General features: G+C 36.8%; 1 protein-coding gene across 3 annotated transcripts in view; it reads left to right on the plus strand.

The window, feature by feature from the left end:
- nhsl2 (NHS-like 2) overlaps window positions 1-26500 on the plus strand; it is a 140623-nt gene that overhangs the window by 24549 nt on the left and 89574 nt on the right. The window contains exon 1 of one of the 3 annotated variants that reach the window (XM_056462118.1): window positions 4445-4764. The exons of the other annotated variants lie outside the window; for them this stretch is intronic. Coding sequence (XP_056318093.1) covers window positions 4674-4764 — 91 coding nt within the window. The 5' untranslated portion in view covers window positions 4445-4673. Of the gene's footprint in view, window positions 1-4444; window positions 4765-26500 lie in introns of those variants that run through there. 3 annotated transcript variants of the gene reach the window in all.

Below are 26500 nucleotides of genomic sequence, written 5' to 3' on the forward strand. Positions count from 1 at the left end.
GAGTCCAGCGTGTTTTTTGTTAACGGGTTAAACTGGCCACTAATTTCCAGTCTTCGGAGCACTTCCGACCACAACACAAACACAGCAAAGACAGCCGATGCCATCTCATCACTCAAGGTGTCAAATTCTGCTGTGGATTTAGAGCAAAGGACAGTAGCTTGCTCTTCACTTTAACTAGAAACCATGAAGTGTGTGAAATGTGACGCTGCATTCAGAAAAGCGATGAATTCAGGTGTCAGCTAAGTGGTGTAGCTGGTAGTGCTGTCACCTTACAGCAAGAAGGTCTCTGGTTCGAGCCTCGGCTGGTTCAATTGGCATTTCTGTGTGGAGTTTGCATGTTCTCCCCATGTTCACATGGGTTTCCTCTGCCTGCTTCAGTTTCAACCACCGCAGCCCAAAGACATGCATTATTGGTGAATTGGGTAGACTAAATTGTCCGTAGTGTATATGTGTGAATGTGAAAGTGTTTGGGTGTTTCCCAGTGGAAGGGCTGTTTGCAAGTGGAGGGGCATCCGCTGCGTAAAACATATGCTGGGATAGTTGGCAGTTCATTCTGCTGTGGCGACCGCTGATTAATAAAGGGACTAAGACAAAATGCTGTAATCTCACAGCTATTATAACCTACATTTAACTCCAGTGTTTGCAATCGTCTTCTGGAAAACAAAGACTTTCCTGTTTAAAATAACCTGACATGAAAAGTCACACTATGGTCAAAACAAGTGGAATGTGTCCATTATGGCCAAATTGGAAGCTTGCACAAAAATGATTACATTAAACACATTTCTAGTGATCGATGCACCAAAAAGAAATTAAATGTTTGTCTGAGTGTACGACAACTGCACTCCTAGATATACATTCAAGAGTTCACACTTAGCTGATGATTGATAATAAAGTTTGTTTGGCACGCTGTCCCGGGAGAGAGCCCTGAGCTTATAAGATCCTCGATCCCTGGGCTCCCTCCCATTTGCAGGGCGTGAGGGGAGTTTGAGCTCAGGTATATCTCGATGAACTCCCCTTACTTGTTAATGGCTAATGACAGATTATAAGGATAGCTATACTACTTACTAAGAGCTCGTCTATAGTGCCAATTTGGTATTGTTAAATTACTTATATTGCGTGTCTTTTGGACTGTGGGAGGAAGCCGGGGAACTCACATGAGCACTGGGAGAACATGCAAACAGAAATATCGACTGGCTTAATAAGGACCAGTCGACATTCTTGCTGTGAGGCAACAGTGCTAATCACTGGGCCACCGTGTCGCCCAATCTAGAAAAAGGAGGGAGGAGGAGGGGTGGATCGGGGGATTTTTCAAGACAAAGGTGAGTGAGGTGAGAAACTCTGGTTATTTATAGTGACTTAGGAATGATCTGATTGGTGCATCATGTGTTAACTAATGCGGGACCAGCTGTGGACAATCATAAGCAAGTGATCCTCTCAAAATTAGTTTATAAATACATGTTCAGCTTTATTGTGTCTGTCGATACAGTCAAGCCCAAAATGATTCATACTTTGGGGTATGTATAATTTTGGGCTTGGCTGTATGTATGTACAGTATTTATTCATTCATTTATTTACTATTTGTTTGTTAAAATGTAGATCAAAATATCTCCTATAGTATTATTAGTTTCATAAAATGGACTTAAATGACAGTAATATTGTTGTTAAAATGTTCAAAAAAATGATTAAAATATTGCACACCAAACAGTAGCTCATGTGACAGACCTAAAATGAACTCTTTCAGTATTTACTTGAGGTCTACAAGCTGGAAAGTTTGAACTAGAATAGTTTGCAAGGGCACAAGTATGAACACAATGAGGCTGTTGAAGTGAACTTGTGAATAGATGAGTTCACCTGTCTGGTCTGATTATACTTCATGTCTGTGTAGACAAGTCTTTTGTCTAGTTTTGCTACTTATTTAGAACTCATATAATTTCTTAATAAATCCTGAGCAGGGCAAGAAAGAAATGTGTTATTGTGTAGAATTAAAACTGCAAATACGTTGACAGGCTCTTAGGTCAAAACACCACTCAAATAGGCTAAAATACCAATTGAAAACTCGTTGACTTGGACAATGAAAAGTGCTAACAAAAGTTTTTTTTCCTGGTAAACCTTTTTTTTGTGTTTACTGCTGCATGGCTGCACAGTGGCGCAGTGACTAGCATGATCGGCTCACAGCAAGAAGGTCGCTGGTTCAAGCCTCGGCTGGGTCAGTTGGCATTTCTATGTGGAGTTTGCATGTTTTCCCTGTGGTTGCGTGGGTTTTCTCCGGGTGCTCTGGCTTCCCCCACAGTCCAAAGACATGTGGTATAGGTGAATTGGCTAAGCTAAAATTGTTCATAGTGTATGTGTGTGAATAAGTGTGTATGAATGTTTCCCTGTGAGAGGTTGCAGCTGGAAGGGCATCCGCTGCGTAAAAACATATGATGGATAAGTTGATGGTTCATTCCGCTGTGGTGACTCCAGATTAATAAAGTGACTAAGCTGAAAAGAAAATGAATGAATGAATGACTAATTCGTTGATTTAGCTGCATGTTTCTGCTGTATCATGTTCTATGCTAAGTGTAAATAATAAAATAAATGTAAACCATATAATCATTCACACACTGTAAAAATGTTTAAGCCAGTAAAAAAAAAAAAAATTCCTTTCGCTTTTTCTTGTTCACTCAACTTTTGGAAACATCAGCTGCACTGACCTTAAATTATTCATCAGTAATACAAAAACATTTAGTTGGGTTAACATTCGGTTATTAGTTTTCTGGAGAGATGTACAACTCTGTAGATGTACAACTTTTGTCTGCAGAACTGGAATGCCTGAAGTTGAGTGAACATAAAAACCCATAATCCTTATTTCCTTTCGTTTTTTTCTGTTTACTCAACTTTTGAAGACATCAGCTGCTCTGACCTAAAGTGTCTGAAGTTGAGTGAACAAAAAACAGTCTTTTGGAAATCGGTACTATGAAATAATACATTATCAGAACAAACAAACCTAGTTCAACTGAAAAAAAAATGTTAAGACAACTGAGAAAAATGTTAACAAAATTTATTAGACACAGGCACTATTAGGACAGGAGGCAAAACACAATAACCGTAAACAAGACAGGGATCAAAACATGGCAGGACAAACAGGGATAAATGCTTTGTAATGCTTCACAGGGAAAAACAGGACTCAGCAAAGAGTCTGTGTGAATGAGGTGTCTTTATAGTCCTAGTAATCAGTCCATCATGAGCTTCCAGCTGTGTATGTGTAATCAAGAGACCAGAAACTGGTTTGTCCATTTGAATTATATTTTGAGCATTTGATTTGTCATTTAATTAATACAACATTTTACTGAGTTGATCATGAAAATTAAATATCAAATACATTTGATTTCTCATTTGAGAATGCATTTTGATTTATTATTTGAGCGTTTGAATTATTTTGAAAGTTGAATTTAATATTTGATCTTTTTAGGCATTTGAATATTCATTTTAATTTAGTTAGAAATTAACTTCCATATATATATACATATAAGTTAAATACAAATTAACAGTCCACATGCGCTAACTGTTTCTTTTTGTAGAGCGAACTAGGTAATCGTGAGATGAAACTTCACATTAAAAATCTTTCTGCAGCTGTTCCCCCCTCCCCCTAAAACAGATAAATTACAAATGAATAATAGTTTCAAATTACGTTAGAATTATTGCAGTAGTATTTTGTTGTTGTTAATAATATTGACATTAATGTTATTATCGGTGTAACTATTATTTTTGTCGTTGTGGTTAGAAATACTGAAAAAAATTGTACTGAAAAAAATCTTTATTTTTTCAAGTGAGTAGGTCTGAGATTAATTCAATTTAAAGTAACAAGTCGGCAGGAGCTTTTTGGGTGAGCTTACAAAGTTTTGCCCACAAAACTAATCTTTTTACTTAATGAAAAGAATTTTGTTTTAGGTTCAGTAAACGTGTTAAATTGTACAGACATTTTACTGATTTTTGCTAAACCAACAAAACAAAAAAACAAACAAAACAAGTAGTTTTAGTACTTTTTTCAAGCTGGATTTTTTTACAGGGCAGTTAGGAGGAAAAATCAATAGACTATTATTATATTTAGTATCAGAGCTATGTGTCCAATCAAACATGGGACTATATAGGCAAAAATGTTCTTTAATTTAGTAAAAATAGCCAAATAAGAGAGTAGTAGCAAAGATATTACCAACATACACCGATTGCATGATATTCCCTCATCAGTTAAGAAATTAAACATCACAAATTTGTCTTGGTAGCTTATTTCATCATTATCTGATGTGCAATGTGTAAAAAAGCAAAAGCATTCGAGAGCCACTCGTAGAGCTGAACAGCAGGTGCTTCATAGCGGTGATACAGTGTGAATGTGCTGTTTCCTAATTTTACAACACTGTTGCCTTATTTGTGTGTGTGTGAGCCGTGATTTGAGGCTGACGCCGCAGAATCTGCTGCAGTGAGGATGGAGAGACGCTGAACTGATGAGAAGGAGAAAGTGTGAAGGGAAAAGCAGCTGCGTCCTCTCCTCCTCCTGTGAGGTGTGTGTTCAGAGTATGACGGCATCCACCAGGGAAAACACACACTCCTGACCGCTCATTTATTCAGCACAGGACAACTTTCCAGAGGGTCGCCAGCAGGCAGTGTTTGTGTGTGTGTTATCGGACTGTACAGGCATGCGTTGGAGGAGGCGGAGGTCTCCGGGACAGGGCAGACAGGGGGAGACCAGGGGTTCGGAGGCTGCGTTCAGCATGCCCTTCTTCAGAGGTAATGCTTCTGCTCATCTCTGCGCTGCTCTTAACACTGGTGGCTGAAGATTTGGGTTTGCTGGGGACTGTGTATAGTTTGTAATGTGCTGTATTTACTGTGTGTGTGTTATAGTTTATAGTGCTGTGTGTGTGAACTGATGTGCTGCAGTCTCAGGTATTCAGTGGTCATTCATTCATCATGCGCTGTGTTCCGGCTCACACACACACACGCACACACACACACACACACACACACTGTTCGACTTGCTCAGCGTGCTTAAGCACACACTTACAGTTTGCTCTTCAACTCATATTTGTTTATCATAAATAATATGCCAGATATTTTAGAATGATCTCTGAAGACTTCAGTGTCATATGAAGTTTGTTACTAATAATTATTAATAATATGTGTATTATTCTAAATTAGAATCAGATTTCATAATAACAATGATAATAGCAATACATATATAGGGCAACGCGGTTGGTGCAGTAGTTAGTGCTCCGGTTTCCCCCAAAAGTCCAAAGACGCGGCACAGGTGAATTGGGTAGGCTAAATCGGTCATAGCATATGTGTGTGAATGAGTGTGAATATGTGTGAATATTGGTGTTCCCAGTGATGGGTTGCGGCATCCGCTGCGTAAAACATATGCTGGATAAATTGGCGGTTAATTCCACTGTAGCAACCCCGGATTAACAAAGGGACTAAGCCGAAAAGATAATGAAATGAATAATATATGTGTGTAGTAGTATGTATGTATGTATGTATGTATGTATGTATGTATGTACAGTCAGAATTATTAGCCCTCCTTTGAATTTTTGAACAGAGCAAGGAAATTTTCACAGTATGTCTGATAATATTTTTTCTTCTAGAGAAAGTCTTATTGATGGGAAAGACACTGATGGGACACTAAAATGCACACCTCCCCCCACTGTCGATATACAGCTATATCACACTGCTTGTGTGATATTGCTCATATATATATATATATATATATATATATATAATATATATTATATATATATATATATATATATATATAATATATATATATATATAATATATATATATATATATATATATATTAATATATAGATATAATATAATACAGTTGAAGTCAGATTTATTAGCCTTCCTTTGATTTTGTTTTTCGTTTTTAAATATTTCCCAAATGATGTTTAACAGAGCAAGAAAATATTCACAGTATGTCTGATAATATTTTTTTCTTCTAGAGAAAGTCTTATTTGTTTTATTTCGGGTAGAGTAAAAGCAGTTTTACATTTTTTAAAAGCCATTTTAAGGTCAAAATTATTAGCCCCTTTAAGCTAACTTTTTTCGATAGTCTACCGAACAAACCATTGTTATACTATAACTTGCCTAATTACCCTAACCTGCCTAGTTAACCTAATTAACCGAGTTAAGCCTTTAAATGTCACTTTAAGCTTTAGAAGTGTCTTGAAAAATATCGAGTCAAATAGTATGTGCTGTCATCATGGCAAAGATAAAATAAATCAGTTATTAGAAATGAGTAATTAAAACTATTATGTTTAGAAATGTGTTGAAAAAAATCTGCTCTCCGTTAAATAATTCTGACTTCAACTGTATATATATATATATATATATAATATATAATATAATATATAATATATATATATATATATATATATATATATATATATATATATATACTGTATGAAATGTTATATATTCATATTTGCCACTTGGGGAAACTTTGCTATATCGCAATTACATACCTTGGAATGTCTTGATCAGTCAATCAGAATCAACTATTCTAGAGAGACTTGGAATAATGTTTAATAATATTTGATTCATTTAAATAATGCAAAATTGAGTCAGTTCTGGCCACCCTATTTTATAAACAGTTTACATTTACATACATTGGGGTCAGTGATACAGTAAGGTCAGTGTGTGTTATCAGACGTGGAATGTTAATGACAGTCTGGCGTCTTTTCTCCTCTCCATATGGTATGCTGGTCTCAGTCTACTGTTTATCAACAAGCCAGGCCTCAGATTTCTGCTTTCTGACTTTACATCTGCAATTCTTTTCATATTGCTGCTTTGTGGACTAAAGTAGACAGAAAGCAGAGAATAAAGCGTAGCATTGAGCTCTGTCCTCTAGGCATGAAGACCTTCAGCTCCAGTCATCATATGACACTATCAGATGGGAGCGACTCGTACCTCATTGCAGCCAAACCTGAAACTTTCATTTTTTTTCATGCGAGCACTCAGTAATGGACTGAACATTTCATGCAAGTATTTATCTTCAGTTTGTTTTAAGTCCTTGCAATGAGTGTATGTGTTTGTTTGTGGTTTTATTGGATTTTAGATTCTCTTGGAGGTTTGCGAAGAGTGTTTTAATCAGTTTAGCTGTTTGTGCTTTCTTTTTAGGTACTGAGAGATGATTTTGAGAGCGGGGGTGTTTTGGCTCTCGGGTGAGATTCTTGCATTTCATTTGATCCATATTGATGAAACAGGTTTCTCAAAGTCTTCTGATTGTGGTCCAGGCAGTGACTCCAAAATGTAGATGAGCTGAGACGCTCTCTCTGTTTGCGTTGCTGGCTGAGATTAAAGAGATCTGGAGCGTCTGCTTAGTGCGTGTTGCTTTATTATTAACTCAAAACAGATGTTTTGCAATTGGGGGTTTCATGCAGAGAGCATTTCCATTCATTTATTAGATGAATAATCGAATGATTATTGGAACACCAAAATGATCATCTCAACAATTAATCTGTAGGCTTTGAATGCTTATCAGTCAAAAGTGTCAATCTGTGGATATTGAGATGCATGCTTAATCTGAAAGCATGAATAAATAACTTCTCTGTTGATGGTAAGGATTGAACAATGGCTAAGCTACAACTAATTGAAAATCTGGAATCCGAGGTTCAAAAATGTAATATACTAGAAAATCACCTATAAAATTGTCCAAATAAGTTCTTAGCAATGCGTTTAGAGTTGACCTATTACAGTTGTGAAATGTATAAAAAGTCTTCATGGAAGATGATCTTACTTAATATTCTAGTGGTTTTGGACATCAAATTAAAGAGCCTCTATTATGCATTAAATAAGGTCATATTTGGTTTTGGGGGTCTCCAACAACAGGCTGATGTGCATGCAAGGTCAAAAACACTTTCATTGTCTTATAATATAATTTATTTTACCTATTTATCCAACTACTCCCGTATGATTTGTTCAGTGATTCATTTGTTCCCAAACCCCCTCCTTAGCGCGATGCTAATCTGCGCTGATGGTCGATTGGCTGACTTCTTTCAGCGCGAGACAAAGAGAAACATCCATCATGGCTTATCAACATTGTTGAAGTAGTCAGAGTGCAGAGTATATGGGTGAGCCCAGTGCAGGAGTGCATTTAAAGCAATGCAAATTAAACACCAGCATATACTCTACTCGTAACCATAAGTAAAAACAATGACACACATTCAGTATTAATCCACACAGTGGCAAAAAGCTGAACTATTTTTAAAACTTGACCGCCGCTTGTGTGCTAGGAACAGCTGGCGGTGGGCAAATAGCAACTGACAAATGCCAGCGGATCACACGCTCACAAGTTCATTTAAATCTGTTAAGAAAGCGGCATGCATCGTGTTTTCAAAGTGGCTTTAGAAGCATTATGAGAATATAAAGAATTAACCAGAGACAATACAAACCGCGTGAAGCGGTTACAAGTAACAAAAACATAATTTACTAGCTAGAGAAAACAAGGAGGCAACCATTTAATCACACTACTTACACTTGTGAAATGGTGTAAGAAACTGATCATGAACTGTGTACTGACAATAAATATCAATAAAGTTCCTGTCAAGCCTTTGACAAAGTCCCATACATCAATAGCCTTTTTCTGATCCTTCCTTTAACAAACGGCAGACGAATCCCCTGTTGCAGGGTAAATTATGCATTAATTACCAGAACGTTCACTCATTAATGTTCATTCTAATCTTCAGTCATGATCAGTCCCACCACCCACCCACACTCTGTTAGCATTGGCTCTGTTGGCGTGTTCACGTTTTACTGGCTCCAGCACTTTATATTTGGTGTTGTTCATGTCGACATCGATACAAACAGACAAATGATCCAGACGAACAACGAATCATTTAAACGACTCTTTAAAGTCAACTCTTTTATTAAAAAACTATATTTTTAAACACGGTGCACTTTCAGATATAAACCTCAGCCGGATGTTTTATTCACTGAATCCTCCTTTCCACTGCACACGACAAACGACAAGCGACAGACGGAAGTCATTCATTTCCACTGAAGAGTAGTCCGGGAGCTGCGTAGAGTTCAGATCATCTCCGTATGCGGAAAATTCGGATCCGAATGAAATGAAATGTTTTGAACTTCTGCGAGTAGACCGTATGCGACCGGCCAACCAGATGTGATGTATTTCAGTGTTGTCCAAGCAGGTCCGTGCACCACGAGATGAGAATATAGGAGTTTTTTCGTTATTTTTGTAAAAAGAAAAATATAAAAAAACTTTTCTATTCATAAATGACTAATAAAAAATATAAATTTTTTATGTTGTCTCCACATTCCCTCCAAAATTTTTAGCTGTCTATGAGGTTCTAGTATTCAATAATTCAACCATGGTGAATGCACGGAGAATAAAGTCTTTTGCTTTTTCACTGCTTTATTTCGGACACTGCGAGAACAGCTTTCAACCATGGTGCACGACCACACTGAAAATTCTGTGGGACGGCCCAAAAGGGGGCGTAATCCGACAGTCGGTGTCCAAAGTCATGTGCAGTGTGAAAGCCAGCTTTAGAGCTGTGTTCTTTTAATCGAATACTTTTGCCGTGTACAGTATATTTTTGGCTAATCACAAAAATATAACTGTGCCAATTTAAGATGGGTGTATTGTCCTGGTTTGCATTTTGTTGTCATTTTTTTTGTTTTATAACTAAAAAACAACAACAAAGAAAATGTTTAAGCTATTGAAACTTCTCTGTTAAACAATGCAGACATGGAATCCAAGGTGTATGTTACAGATTACGCTTATCTGAATGAACTGATTTTATATACAGTGAATTCAGTTTGCAGTTTTATAATAATGTTATAAACGATTTTAAAAGAATAAAACAGGAATAATCAACTGCACATTTGTAAAATTAATATGTTTCTCTCAAAAATCTAAATATAAAATATAAATCTAAATATCAAAAGAGATCAATAGCCGGCAGCTAGCTCTCTGCAACTCTCACCTGTTCGCCACCTGAAGCTAAGCAGGCTGCGCTTGGTCAGTACCCTGGATGGCAGACCACAGGAAAACTAGGTGCTGCCGAAGTGGTGTTAGTGAGACCAGAAGGGGGCGGTTCAACCTGTGGTCTGTGTGGTCCTTAATGCCCCTGTATAGTGCGGGGACTCTATACTGCTCAGTGAGTGCTGTCTTTCGGATGAGAAGTTAAGCTGAGCTTCTGACTCTCTATGGTCATTAAAAATCCCAGGATGTTCTTTGAAAAGAGAAATTGTTTAACCCTAGCAAATTGGCCCACTGACCCTGTCCATCATGGCCTCCTAACCATCCCCATATCAGAATTGGCTTATCACTCTGTCTCCTCTCCACCAATCAGCTGGTGTGTGGTCTGGTGCAATCTGGCTTCCGTCGGGTATCCAGGTGGATGTGCACACTGGTGGTGGATGAGAAGATTCCCCCCATGTGTAAAGAGCTTTGAGTGTCCAGAAAAGCGCTATATAATGTAAGGAATTATTATTATTATTATTTATTATATTATTATAATTTTTCTTTTAAAAAAGTCCCACGGTTTTTGTCATTGTTGTTGATACTGCTGACTAATGAATAATAATCCTAATTCAAGTAAACCCAATCTATACTAAAGTAACTGTCAGACCTTGGCTGCAGACTTTTGCAGTGAAAGTAGGTTATGTAGTCTGGGAGCATTCTTTTACTCACTGTAAGTCTTTATAAACACTGAGGTCTGCCAGATGTGTGGTGGTACTTTGAGAGGGTTTTACAGAGCATACCAGTGTATTCAATCTCTAAATGTTTCTGCCAGTATTTAAATTAGTGAGGGAACTAGGGATGGTTTAGAATTGCATTACTAATGTGCTTCAGAAATTGTGGTGGTTCAGCCTCTAAAATTGCTCGTGTTGTGCTGAGGTAACATGTACTGTAAGTCGCTTTTGTCTTTTTTTATACCCTCTTGGCTAATGGCATTAGCTCATATTTGGCAGATGCAGCTCAGTGCTAACCCCAGCGTTTGTTGTTGTCGTTGTTGTTTCTTTTTAGAGGTAACTGCTGAGAATGTTCTGGCGCTTAGTGCCATGCTACGTACATTGACAGGCATGCTGGGATAGCTAAATCCCAGACCTGCTGACAAGACTCAATAGTATGTGCCCAGTGTGGGTCTTTGCAGCAGATTTTGTGGATACTGTTATCGTGATTAATATCTTAGTAAGACAAACACATCCTAACAGGAAGTCAGATCTGACAAACACGTCTACAGAGAGAGTCTGGAATCATCTGCTCGCTTTTGGCTGTTTGCGCATTCACGCTCAGCCAATCGCTCCATGGAAACCCACAGAATGACTTTCAGAAAGTCAGTGGGATGAAAGCCTGATGTGAATTCACCTGCTGTATAAAGGTTTAGTAACTGCTGTAAGTTATGAATGTGAGGTATTTTGAGTTGTGCAATATTTTGGCATTTAATTTTATAAACCATAAGGTATGAGGCAATATGATTTATATTGATATACAATAGTTTGATATGAGCACCACTAAAATGTCTGTGATTGCGTAATATAATTGTGAGATTTAAACTTGCAATCGTACGGTGGCCAAGAGAGCTCAAATGCACTGTGAGTTAAGAAAATGCATGCAAATAGAGCAACACTTACAAAAGGAGAAATCATAATCATTTGATAACCATACCTGCCAACACTCCCATTTTTCCCGGGAGTCTCCCATAGTTGCAACATAGGCTCATTCTGAAAATGTACCCCTATATACATTTCTGGAGATCGCGAACTATGTAGCCAGAGGTACGTTAGTTTTAAAATGAATGTTACAGGGCAGTATGATGCCGTTTCTTTTCTCGCTTATCAGCTGACCGCTTACCTGCGTATGGACAGCTTTCCCACTGTTACCAGTTTGTCCAGTAGGCCACCATTTACGTTGGCAGACTTGAGACGCAGAGATGAGTTGATCATGACGGTTTGAGTCCGGTGAAGAACAATTCCAGAAAGCAGGTAAAAAAAAAAAAAAGCCAAAAATAAAATTAAATAAACAAGTAAATAACGGGGTAAGAATGTGGTAAATCTGAAAATGTGGTAAATATCAGGTGAGATTGCTTTTTAAAACTGTTGTTTGGGTTTAGGAAAGTGGGTGGGCGCTGGTCAATTAATGCTTTTAAAAACACTATTGGTTGGGTTTAGGGAGGGAGGAGCGTGGCTCAGTCGATCGGTCATCAGTCAGTCAGTTGACAGCGGCCTCTGGTGGGCTTACATGAGAGGAGCAGGCACAAATGGCATTTGCGAGAGAATTATGAGATCTGAAAAAGCATACAAAGTGATCTCTGGTGGATTCGGGAAAACAAAAAACTGCAAAAAACGTAGCTCTCCAGAAATGTATATAGAGGTACATTTTCAGAATGAGCCTGGGATGCATATTTCACATCTACCGCCACCCTCCACCCTCCACCCTCCACCGCAGACTGGCCAATGCTTGCAAATTTCACCACGGCTTGGGGTAATATTTGTCTTACTCATTCATTTTGCTAGCTTGTGGGTTCAATTTTAGCGTTCAAGTGACTGAGATGTAACTGAGAGAATACGATAAGATTTAAAAAAAAAAAAAAAAAGATCCTTCAGACTCAGACTTCAGATAATATTTTACAAAATGTCTTCATGGAACATGATCTTTATTTAATATTTTAATGGTTTTTGGCATATAATACTTTTGCCTTATACTGTATATTTTTGGTTGTTCCCAAAAAAATACCTGTGCAATTTTTTGCTGTAGTAACTAAAAAACAACAAAGAAAATCACTTTAAAATTATAATTTCTCTTAAGCAAAATCTCTCAACAAATGCAGCAAATTATAAATGGAACCCAAGTGTTATATTAAAGATTAAGCTAATCTGAATGTACTGATTTGTATACAGTTTAACTAAATCCAGTTTTTATAATAGTATTATAATAACTTCTTTTTTTACCTAAAATGCTAGGTAGGCGATCATAAATCATTTTCTCGGAGGAATACAAGCTGACAAAACATTGCTGCAACCCTGATACAATTTTAATAAATGGAGAAAAATTTAAGCTAATTGAAGCTGATTGGTTAGTTCTAGTCACATGACTCGCGGTGCGCTTGTGGCATTCTGAAGATGTTTTCAACTTGGTTTGCCTGGAAGGTGCGAGCGTGTTGCTCCCAATATGAGTGTGCAAGTAGCGCCTCCATTAGAAGTAACAAACTTGTGCACAGAAAAGACATGATATGAATGGCCCCTAGGGCTCTCCAGCAGTTGATCTTCTTGCACAGACATGCTAGATTCACCTAATTTGTTGACAAATGGGATGAAGATTTATTTCCTGGCAGTTTGCGGTCCTTCACTGGGCCTTTTCCCCTTTGCAAAGAAACATTCCAAAGACGTCTTACTCATTAATTTTTCTAGCTTGTGGGTTAAATTTGGACGCTCAAGTGACTGAGATGTCACCGAGAGAATATGGTCATTTTTCAAAATAAAAGATTGTTCAGACACAGATAAGAAATAAAATGGAAATAAATAATGGTTTCTTGTTCGGCCTGGTACCAATTCATCCACGGACTGGTACTGGTCCACGGCCCAGGGGTTGGGGACAACTCTCATAAGTAACAGATTTCAAAATCACAGAAGTCTATACAGCACCCTCTAGTGGATTTGTCATCTGAAATGTGCAACCAAACATATCTGGTGTAATGTATTTTACATTTTACAAAAATATATAGACCTGAGTCTGGGCTGAAAACAAATGCAGATTTTTTAAAAACCAAATATAAAAATGTAGAAAATACAGAGATGTACACCATAGATTATAATTCAGCCCAAAAATACAGCGATCTGATTATTTGGCCAGATCACCCGCAGCCCCACTCCATGCTGTCTAATTACATTAACAAACATTATGAGCTGAGTTGTGAACTGATGCTCAACGCTCGTGCTTGCAATTACATCATCTAGCACTTTAAAGCACTTCCATTCGCTATGATGTCATCCTCTCCATTTTGTCCTTGCTGGTTTTACATTCCTCAGTGAGTTAGCACTGATCGAGTATCTGCTTGAATAAGTGTGCAGATGGCGTGCTTATGTTTTACTGTATTATGCTGATGTGGAAAAGCCTTCATGGATGAAGCTATAGTATAAGAGTGCAGAATTGGTGCTTATGGCCTGGTCCTGGTAGGAAATGAGCACCGTGTGGATTGTGTGAGTGTGATTGAGTGGATGTGTGTCTTTTTTTTTTTGCACGTGTGTTTGTGAGGCTCCAAGGCGCGAGAGGTGCATGGGCGTCCCCCGACGGCTTGTAATGCTCAGCAGATGTTTTCCACTTTCCATGTTCTTATTAATCCAGTCATGTGGACAACGAAGAAGCAACCATTTCCAACACAGCTCCTTCTTTTCCAGCACAAAACATCTGGTTTCTCACAGTGCTGATAGTTATCTCAGCTAGGCGTCCATTCCAGAGCAATAGAGCTCGCTCCATATTTCTCTCACACCCTCTTTCTTCCTTCTGAGCCTTGCTTCGTTGTTCCTTTCCTTAAAATAAAGCCCATTCCAGCTATTGAACTGTTTGCAAATATCTCATTTAGAGCAACTGAAGTCTCCACTATCATTATGATCTGCAGTGAATTACGGCCATTTCTTCTGTATAACAAGTCAATCAGGTTTCTTTGCTGTTTGCTTTGTTTACATTCTCTAAGAGGCTTGAAGCAGAGGGCACAAGGGGCACCAGATCCTTTTATTAAATACTTTTCCAAGATCACTTGTGTTTATTTGGGGAGATTTTTGAGGTTAAGAGGACATAGCTGACCACCCAGTCTAGTGTTAGTAGACTATGGAAAAGATTACTTCAGACACTGGAGGCTTTGGATTGGTTTGTGGATGTCTCTCTCTCTTGAAGCCGTTCATTGTTTGAAATGTTTTCGTCTTTGTGAGGGGATGAATTCATAACCTATGTTTTTTGCTTCACTACGTGCCTTTCATTCCGCTCGTCCTTTGAGTCTGAGTCTTCGGGCTGGCTGCTTGTCCTGGCACACGCTCGCTCATCTTGGATGCTTCAGGCTCACATTAGGAGCTTTTCCCTGACCACACACACCTCCCAATGGTGCGCTGAGGTCACGGCTCTATTCTCTTTTGCTGGTTAACCCGACTCAGCTTCTTATATCACTTAAAATTTCTCCTGTCTATCACTGTTGCAAAGGAAAATAGGCATTTCCTTAGCGATTGTGTTTTTTATATTTAATAAAATATAAAAATAATATTAAGACCATTCAAACTTTGTTTTGATTATTATTATTTTTTTTTTGGATTTTTAAGTATATCTATTTTCGACAAAAAATGACAAATTAAAATCTCACAAAGAATTTCTTTTTTGGAATAAATCTTTGAGTTAAAATCAGTAAATCAATTTTTATAGAATAATCCTTCGTGGTCTTCATTGTCGCATTTTGCACTTCAAAATAGACCACACATTTTGTATTGGAGACAGTTCGGGACTGCAGGCAGGCCAGTCAAGTACCTGTCTCCCCTTCCTCTGCAGCCAGGACTTTGTAATGTGTGCAAAATGTGGTTTTGCATTGTCTTGTTGAAATATGCATGGACGTCACTGGAAAAGAAGGCAGCATATTGTGCTCCAAAATCTCTATGTACTTTTCAGCATTAAAGCTGCCATCACAGAAGTGCAAGTTACCTTTGCCAAGGGCACTGACACAACCATGACAGAGTCTGGCTTTTGGACTTGTTGCTGGTAACAGTCTAGATAATCATTTTCTTCTTTGGTGTGGTGGACACGACGTCCATTTCTCCCAAAAAATACAGAGAAGTCGATGATGCTTCAGGACACTGTTAACATAGGGCTTCCTTTTGGCACAGTACAGTTTTAACTGGCATTTGTGGATGTAACTACGTATTGTGGTTCTTGACAAATGTTTGCCAAAGTAGTTCTGAGCCCATGTGGTGATATTGCTTATAGATGAATGAGGATTTCTGATGCTGTGCCGCCTGAGGGATCGGAGATCACGGTTGTTCAGCTTAGGCTTGTCCTTTATGCGCTGAAATTCCCCCAGATTTCATGAATCTTTCAATAATGTTCTTCACTGTTGAAGGTGAAATATCTAAATGTCTTCCTATCTTTCTTCGAGGTAAACTGTTTTTAAACATTTCAATACTTTTCTCATGTATTTGTTGGCAAACTAGCAATCCTCGGCCCATCTTTGCTCCTAAAGGACTAGACCTTTCTTGGATGCTGCTTTTGTACCAAATCCTTATTACAATCACCTGTTGACATCACCTGTTTCAAATAAATCATTATTTAAGCAATTTACCTGATAACTAGCTCTAAACTGCTCCTCTTACAACTTTATTTGCAATGTGTTACAGGTCTGAATGATAGGAAATTATGTATATTTACACATGAAATGAAGTTGACCAGACAAAAATGAATATTTTGTGTTTATATTGTTTGCAATGAAATACAAGTCCAAGTAAACTTAGAAATCACTTTCTTGTTTATTTGCATTTTCCATACTGTTCCAACTTTTTCTGAATTGGACTTGTACATTCAAATATGTGTCTCTCTGTGTGTGTGTATGTGTTGTTTTCATTTTAATATTGGATTATTCAATGAAAATAGGTTCCAGATTTTAACTCAAACATTTATTCCAAATAGGAAATTATTTGTGAGATTATAATTGGTCACTTTTGGTCAATTTAAAACAATATCTGTATCAGGATATCAGTGTTTCAAAAATTGATCCGATATCCAAAAAAAACAAAAAAACAAAAGAAAGTGGATTTGGATGGTCTAAAATATTACTTTTCATTCATTCTATTTTTGGCTTAGTCCCTTTATTAATCAGGGGTTGCCACAACAGAATGAACTGCCAACTTATCCAGCACATGTTTTACGCAGCGGATGCCCTTCCAGCCACAACCCAACACTGGGAAACAGCCATACACTCTTGCATTAACACACATACACTACGGACAATTTAGCTTAGCGAATTCCCCTATAGTGCATGTCTTTGAACTGTGGGGGAAACCAGAGCACCTGGAGGAAACCCACGCCAACACGGGGAGAACATGCAAACTCCACACAGAAATGCCAACTGACCCAGACTGGACTCGAACCAGCGACATTCTTGCTGTGAGGCGATTGTGCCACCCACTGCGCCACCATGACGCCTGTATTATTTTTATATTTAATTAAACATAAAGAAACCCAATGGCTTCTATATTTTAAAATAGACATTCTCTTTTATTTGTATGCCTAATATGCAACATATTTCATATATCATCACATGAGTAGAGAATCACAAGAGGGATGTAAATGAAAAAACATTTTCAATTCGAAACAACAACATAAATGCATAATTCTTGCAGTGTAAATGTTGGAATGTTTAACATTTCTATTGTACAATGGATATAAAATATTAAAGTTTTGTCAACTTCGATCTTACTTGACTCCTTTTCACTTTTAATTTGACATTGCACAGAGAAATTTGCTCTGAACTGTAAACTTCACCTACTTCAGATGTTGTAGTAATGACTTCTACCAGTAGGGGCCACTTACACCCATCTGAACCCCTCGATCCCACATTAGATGCTTGTTAGAACTGATGGTAGATGCATAGGCTACTAGTTAAGTCTTGCAGACTGTTTGTGTGAAATGAGTGTTGTGTATATTTTTGTGTCTCTTGCATGTGTGCAGTGTCTCAGTCTCAATTATGTCCTTATTTTGGAATCTCTGACTCTCACACACAGAGATCAGTGTCAGATTTAATGGTGGTGACAGAGGGTTATGCGAGTGGGTGTATAGGAAGGGAAGTCTTTGTCAGTTTGCCCTCTGGCCGGTTTGAGGGAGACATACACAATACGGTCTTTAGAGCATCACTCAGCATGAGCTCCATTAGCTGTAGGTCAGAGTGAAGTGTTAGCATCATAACATCAGTGTGTGTTTGGGCCCATATGCAGTACATGTGTAATGTTGCTCTGTAATTTAGCTGTTAAACTGAGTGTGTCACACTTCAACAATCCAGTGGCTTAACTGTGTTAGATAATTACTAAGAATATTTGGTTGTGGAAGGTAAACTGTCGTCTTAAATTCCTTAGGATCCATTTCCTAAAGTGCATACGCAGACACGAATCTGCTATCGTTTTCATATGAACAAAACATTTCTCCATTTCTTTCTTTTGTAATGTGATCTGGTTGTGACTGATAAAGTTGTAATGCACCATTTTTCCTGAAAATACTTTGATTTGACAAAGTAAACAACTAAATCAACCTAGGCTCATTCTGAAAACGTTTCTCTATATACATTTCTGGAGAGCGCCAGATACATCCCAGGGGATAAGTTTTTTTTTTTTTTTACAGTTTTTGTTTTCACAGGCCACTGTGTATGCTTTTATAGATCTCAAAATTCTCTCGCGAGTGCCATTCACGCCTGCTGTTCTCACGTAAATCCACTGTCGACTGACTGACTGACTGACTGACCGACTGACTGACCACCCTCCTACTTCCTTAAACCCAACCAATAGTGTTTTAAAAAGACACAGATTGACCCTCCCACTCCTTCCCTAAACCTAACCAACAGTGTTTTGACTCGAACCCCGTTGTCAACTCCACTCTGCGTCTCGAGTCCGCTGACGTACAAGGGCAAGCTAACTGGACAAACTGATAACAGCGGGAAAGCCATCCATTCGTAAGTAAGCAGTCAGCTGGTAAGTGCGAAAAGGAACGGCATCATACTGGCCCCCTTGCGTTCGTTTTAAAGACGTAATGCAGCCATAGGTACTTCTAGCTACATAATTTGCCATCTCCAGAAATCTATATAGGGCTATGTTTTCAGAATGAGCCTATGTTGAAATAAGTAAGTAACAAAAATAAGTAACAATAATAGTATTCATAAGACAGCGCCCATTGAATTGTGTCCTCTGCAGTGGACATTTGTGTTTTCATTAATTTTCTTTGAATTTTTTTGAGCTACTCTGTCAGTCGTTGTATTGTTTAGAGGACATCCTGGGCTTTCTATTGATATGTCATTTGATTTGCTGGCATGCTAGGAACCACTTCTTACACTGCATCCAAAATGGCTGACATACAAAAAAGACATTTATGGGAAGGAGAGAGGCATGTAAATTTAGCTTTTTAAATGTTTTTTACTCTTATTCTACATTTATATTTGTTATTAAAGTGTCAGGAACAATACATTTAGCTTTCAAAGCTGTAACTTGTTTTGTGTTTCAAATATTCAATCCGTTTTTTAAATGTCCACTGTAGTGGACACCAGGACCATTAATCTAATTAATGACTGCATGTTGTAGTTGGCAGAACTGAAGCAGAGAGGATTCTTTATAAAATAGGTGAGGGAGACTCTGATTTAGAGTCTGGCAATCAGACAATTAGAGAATTAGAGACAATTAGAGAACGACAATCAGTTTTAAATCACTTTTATGTTAAATTTGTTTTAGATTAACATCACTTTTTTTTGTTTTTGTTTTGTTTTTTGTGTTCTGCTTTCTTTTTTTTGACTAAACTGTTTCAGGAATTTCAATACAAAAGGAAAAAATGGCTTTTGTTTAGTTTTTGTTACATTAATATTGGATTATTATCCCTTTACAGCCATATCCTGTACAGTTTTGTTGTCGTTTTTAACTACAGTGGACATGCTGTAAAACTAAAAATAAAAACAAAAAGTAAAAACTCTAAATTGTAGAATTTTTTTTAACCCAAAGGATGTAGGAAATCACTGAAAAAAAGAAAAAAAATTCTTTAGGTTTAGGAGGATAATGAATGCACAGTGAAAAGCAATTAATTACTTTGAGTACAAAAAGTGAGCAAACCCATTGTAATTTGGAACTGTTAAAGGGCCACGAAACCCCCCTGTCTCAGCAAGGTGTTTTCACACCTCTAGTTTCAAAAAAGTCAGGAAAGTAGGTGAGTCCAGCTTTGTTTAGGTGAGAGTGTCGAGTGCAGAAAGAGGGAAGGGTTTGCATGAAAAGAGGAGTTTCATTACGTGCACTACAGTGGCAATACAAACATGTTTACAGCAGATCTGAGAGCTGTGTGGAAGTGGAGGATTTTCAAGTCATAATATTGTAAATATATTGACATACTGTCAACTTAGTAACTAAATTATTTTGACTAAGGTATGTCTTTAAAAACTGAAAGAGTACCGCTGATGATATGAACTATTTTTGCCATCTGAATAAACATAAACAAATAACATTGATCACACTTACAATCAACAATCAACAGCAACTGGAACCATTTTTTATTAAAAGGAAATGAGTTGCAAATCCGGATTTCACCATTTCCAGATGCAAAAAGCTCTCGGGTAAAAAAATTTTCATTACAAACATATTTTTGTCGCATGTTAGCAGACCACTGTAATCCACACATGTGGATCCACACACGAGCTGTGCTCTCATCATGGGAAAATGGAAACAAAACCTTCGTTGCGGCACATTTATAAATGTAACACTGACGACCCATGTCTCCGAACAATTTTTCTTATTTTACTTGTTTGAATTACAGTTAGCAACACGATGTGGCATCTCTCTGCCGTCTGAACACTGTAAGAGGTAAAAACAGTCTCTGAAGCTTTATCATATCTTGCATATTAATGAAGTTACATCTCATTCACAATAGAGCGCACTGATTGGATCGAACCAAGTCTTTTCTTATGAAATAGTGAACAGATGTGCTGAAAACTCAAAGACGTCACTTTGTACTGGCCGGTACAGACATCCAATCTTTACTCTAAAATTTACACAGTGATCTCATTGCCGTGACGCAGTTTCATAATTTATTTTAAAACCAGAAGAACGAATTCACTCTAAACAATAAAAAAACAACCAATTTTCACTTTTTAGTGGAATATATGTGTCCTAATGGTGTTTTTAGCAACGTGGGACACGTATATGACTGTCAACATCTAAAAAAATGTGTTTCGGTGTTTTGTGACCCTTTAAATTAAAGACTTAATTTCTATAAATATGCACACACTGTAGCTAATTTACTTAATAGGTAACAGGTTTACTGACTTTTTTAAAGTAAAATAATTGTTTTTTACATTGAATTTATCCAAAAATTGTAATATGCTGTTTATTTACTCCCAGGCCATCTAAGATGTAAGCTACTTTTTTTTGCTTTTAAAACAAATGAATTAGCTGAAACCATTGTAATTTATATAATGCAGGTCAATATCCACTGGCTGGATGATTAACACTGGAACTACTAGAATTCTATAACTACTAGAATTCCCACAGAGGTCATTCTGACAGTCCTTATATATAACATCATATTGTCATGTCATATTTACATACAAAACTGCTACTGAGTAAAATAAGCTTTGAATGTCTGTCATCATATTAAGGTCATCACCCTATTAATAAGATTTGTTTTGTAAGGCTACGTTAGACCCCAACGAATGTCCATTTTCACACAGTGAAAGTGAAGCAGAGGAGAAGGATTTTTTGTGGCGCTGAATATGCTGTTTTGAAAGACATATCTGAAGTAAAGATATGTTTTGCCAACAGAAAGTTATGTTTTTGATAACAGGAAATTGTTAGGCAACAGAGGCATGCATATTTAATGTCCTGGGGAAAAGTAGCAGACACTGAAACGCATGCGGTCATTTTCGCTAGTCTGTTAGTCCATATCAGAATAGATTAACATTAAATATATTAAAGCTGTTAAATCGAATATTGCAACACTCAATGGAATTCCTGGGTTTCTTCTTTGTATTATTCAGGATGAAACACTCCACTTTTTTGGAAATAGGCTAATATAACTAGGGGATGGGGACAGAGTTAAACAGTTGAGTTTAACCATTTTTTAATCAATTTAGATGATCTCTGGGTCTGGCTGGAGCATTTTTAGCTTAGCTTAGCTTAGCATACATCATTGAATTAGACCATTAGTAACTCACTCATAAATATCAAAAAAAGAGAAGTTACGATAAGCTTGACTATTCTTTAGTTACATTGTTTACTGACTTTTTTTGAGATGCTAATGGTCTAATCCGATTCAATGATCTATGCTGAGCTCAGCTGAAAGTGCTCTCGCCAAACCCAGCGGTCAGCTAAATGAATACAAAAAAATCACTTCATGAGACCTGTGAATTGAGTTGCAGTTACAATCAGCATTTCTGGGTTAAATGAGACCAAATATTATAGATTATAAAGAAGCAGAGAGGGGAAAAAGCAGTACTGAACAGATATGTTATAGGTTTGCTCATCTGGTTCTAGTGGGGAAAGAAAGAGAGTCTGGGAGACGGATATAGGAGGAGAGAGAGTGTCTGACAGACTTAATTGAGTTTATAGGCAGTTGTGAGTTGAGATAGTGGCATCTTTATATACTGGAGAACAGATCAGCCCAGTGCTTAACTGAAAGACAGGCCAGCTGGAGCCGATGCACAGCTCAGTCAAAGTGTGTGTGTGTGCAGGAGGCCTAACTCCTCCTCTCTCTCTCTCAGTCTCTCTCTAAACTCCACTCTCCTATGTAATACGGTGCGTGTATGTGTGTGCGTACTTTTGGACTGTAGTTTTACTTCATCTATTAATCCGTCTTAACAGGTTAGTGCAATTGTTTTCAAATTTGAAATATGCATATGTGTGGATGTTTATATGTGTGTATCTCTGCAGCGTATGGACCCATGTCATGATTCAGTTCTGACTTGAAAGTGAAATACAATCCCAAATAAATGCACTTCTGTGTTTATTTCTGAATGTATGAGGGTTTAGAGTGTATAATCAATAGATTGAAGGCCATTATGTTTATTTGAGGAATGTGTTGAAGGGGTTTTTGGTTTGGTATTTATTCTGTGTGGTTAATTGTATCACACCTAGAAGCATTAAACATATACAGTAAATCAGGTGTGTTTACAGTATGTATGAACCTAATTGTTTAAACTGGTAATATGTGTACTTGTGTTCGTCATATTTACATTTTTTTTGCCTACCATATTTTTGGTTGACCCTTTTACTGGACAATTGTTGATTAATATACACATAGTAAAAGAGCTTTTCTCTCTGTCTCTGTTGAAAGCCTGAAATCCTGACACACATACTGTCAGTTAAGCCCTTCAGAAGGCATTGATAATGTTTGCAAAATAAAACAGCTGCATTTGAATCAGTATTAGTGACTGACTGTCATTCATGAGAGAAATGGATTTAATAAATAGAATTGTAGAATTGTTGAATTATTTTCCCTGCTTGAACCACAAATTTCCACCATGAAATACAATATTAATAGTTTGCAAGTCATAATAATGACTTGCTTTCTCATAATAATTGTAAATTATTACATTGTAAATTAAACATTGTAAAAGCGCTATATAAATAAAGGTGAATTGAATTGAATAGCTGGGTTTTAAAGTCTTAAATTCACTGAAATATTGTCTTGTAGGTCTTAAATAATTTTAAACAGGTCTTAATTTTGTTTATGTAAAGCTACTCAATTGATCCAACACACGTTTAATCACCAACAGTACATCTCAATAAAACTTTTAGCAAAACTCTCTAACTAATATTATTTTGTTTATTGTTTATTTGACATGGACGTTACAATTAAACTGGACAAACCACATGCATTTGTTAAGGTGTTTTAGCAGACTCTTAACACCTGTTCAAGGGATTATTGATATAAAATCAAAGTCAAATACATAAATACATGAACATTGTAATTTTTTACATAAAATTGCTATAGTGCAAAAGTGAGTTGAAATAATTTACATTTGTACAACTAGGGTCTGCTTGATTTGACACATTATTTAAAATGTGACCAACAAATTATTATTTGTTTACTAATTAGTTTCTTGATGAGGAAAGTAATTTTTTTTTTTTGTCTGCTGGGCCATTAAGAAAATCCTTAGTATTTAACTCAATATAAGTCTAACATTTCATTCTTTATGGTCTTAAAAACGTCTTTAAAAGTCTTAACTTTCACTTGGTGAAACCTGCATAAACCATGTACTTTCTCATTATAATGAGATATTTTCTTATAATAATGACTTAACATCTCATAATGACAAAGTCTCTTATAATATTGACTTATTTTATTGTATTAATGTCTTTCTCATAATAATGACTTAATATCTCATAACAATGAGAAACTCTCATAATAATGTCTTTCTCATAATAATGACTTATTTTCTTATAATATTAATATTAAGAGATTTTTTAAGTCCTTAATACAAGAAAATGTGTCATTATTATAAGAAACCCTTTCATTATTACAAGATGTTAAGTCATTATTATGAGAAAATATCTCATTATACAGCAATGAGAAAGTCATCATCATTTGCAAATTATTCATATTTTATTTCATGGAGAAAATGGGCTTCCATACAAAACCTTCTTATGTTAAGCAGTTTTATGTTGAGCAGGTTTATTTTTGACAAAAGCTGAAATTATATATATTTTTGTTGTTGTTGTTGTATCTCCGATAAATATTGTCCCATCTAAACAAACCATATGTATATAGGAAGCTTATTCAACTTAAATTGGCATTTATAAATGCTTGTTTTATAAAATTATTTTATAAATTTATAATTCATTCATTTATTTTCTTTTCGGCTTAGTCCCTTTGATAATCTGGGGTAGCACCCGGAGGAAACCCACGCCAACACGGGAGAACATGCAAACTCCACACAGAAACGCTAACTGACCCAGCCGAGGCTTGAACCAGCGACCTCCTTGCTGTGAAGCAGTTGGGCTACCCCCTGCGCCACCGTGATGCCCCAATTTATAAATCATAAAGAAATAAATGTAAAGAAACTACTCTTATGACTGGTTCTGTGGTTTAACTCACCTTCATGTTGTTCCAAACCTACAAGACTTTGTCATTTTTTGGAACAAAATTGATCAAATCTAAGAAATGTTTGTCCCTCAGTTTACAGAAAAGAATATGTATGTTAAACAGATTTACTTTAGCCTTTTATTCACATATAAACACTGACCAGCAAACATAAACACAAACATTAGTGGTTGACATGTGAGAACTAACCTAGCTGGTTTTAGTGGCAGCTGAAAACTAATGTGACACATAATAATGAATCACTTTGTGGATTTTTTTCATTTCAAGGAAGCCTTCTTAACCTCTTATGAGCAAATCTTAGTGTTGTAAATGTTTTTCGCTCATTAACTTTATGTGAATAAAAGTTTAAATGACTTTTTTTTGAAGTGTCAGAGCTTTGGGTTAGTAGATTTTCAAGGAGGCACAAAAACCTCAGATAATTGTTTTTTTGATAATAAAAAAAGAAAAAATCTTCAGAATAATGATATTAAGAAATTGAAATTTCTAGCATGCAGCATTTGCTTCAAAAATGTTTTACCCTCCCTGTTTTAAAAGTTAGTTTTTAATTTGTAGTTACCCATGAAAAACCACAAATTCACTATACAGTATCTAAAGCCTTACCTTGTCATTTGTAGTAAAACTGTAGTTTTTTTGTAAATCTACAAAAAAGGGATGACTTCACCATTGATAAAATAAAACCATGGTTAGTTTTGTCAGGCTATTGTACAGAATGTGCAGTTCCACTCACATCCACTAGAGGGAAGGAAAGCTCTGCGTGTCGGTCAATGCTGTGAACTCTGCGTGATCTGCCTCTGTCTGCCCTACTCATGTCCCCTTAACTTTGTTATGGTCTCTATTTTAAATCTCTGCTTAATTAAGCACCTGGCGTAACCGATGGATGCTTCACCCTCCTACATTTGTAAAAGCTCTCATGTACAGAGAGTTCGGGGAAAGAGCAGACTCACTGGCCTCAGGCCTTGGAGAGAAGCCCTTCTTTACCCGAGAGAGATTATGGCGTCTGCATTGATGTTTACACTAATAAGAGAAAGATGCAGAGAGAAAGAAAGAAAAGAAATACACAGAGCATTTGCCTTAGTAGTATATGTGTTGCTGAAGTAGATCGAGGGATTCGGTTTTCTCTTCCTTTTAAGGGATTATGAGTGCATGAAATTGTAAAAGAAATTGTATTTTTAGTACTATGTATTAGTCTCGCCATGAGCGATGCAAAAGACTAAGGTTAAACATGCGCACATACATGTGATTATATATATAAACGTGTCTTCAAGTGTGCATTTACGTATTGCTATCAATAACATAACAGGAAATGAAAGAGATTATGCTGCTTTTGTTCCTTCTTCTCTTTCCTCTATCATGACTCTTGGGATCTGGAAAGATAAGACGCAGTTCTACATCAAACGCTGTCCAAGACGCAGCTCCGCCTCCAGCTCTCCATCAGAACTGTTTTGCTGTTTGTAAGGTCTGAGCAGACCAGCGCTGTGCTCAAATCTAGAGGTCCACAGTATGTTTTCTTCTTAAAATATAAAACTAAACTAATGTTTTTAGTTACATGAACATTTTGCATACTATCAAATAAACATGAATAATATAATGATATTTTTTATGATTTTTATTTTCTGTTTTAAAGGGCACCTACTTTACCCCTTTTGCAAGATGTAAGATAAGCCTTTGGTGTCTCCAGAATGTGTCTGTAAA

Source organism: Danio aesculapii, chromosome 7 (genome assembly GCF_903798145.1).
Source record: "Danio aesculapii chromosome 7, fDanAes4.1, whole genome shotgun sequence".
Taxonomy (NCBI): Eukaryota; Metazoa; Chordata; class Actinopteri; order Cypriniformes; family Danionidae; genus Danio; species Danio aesculapii.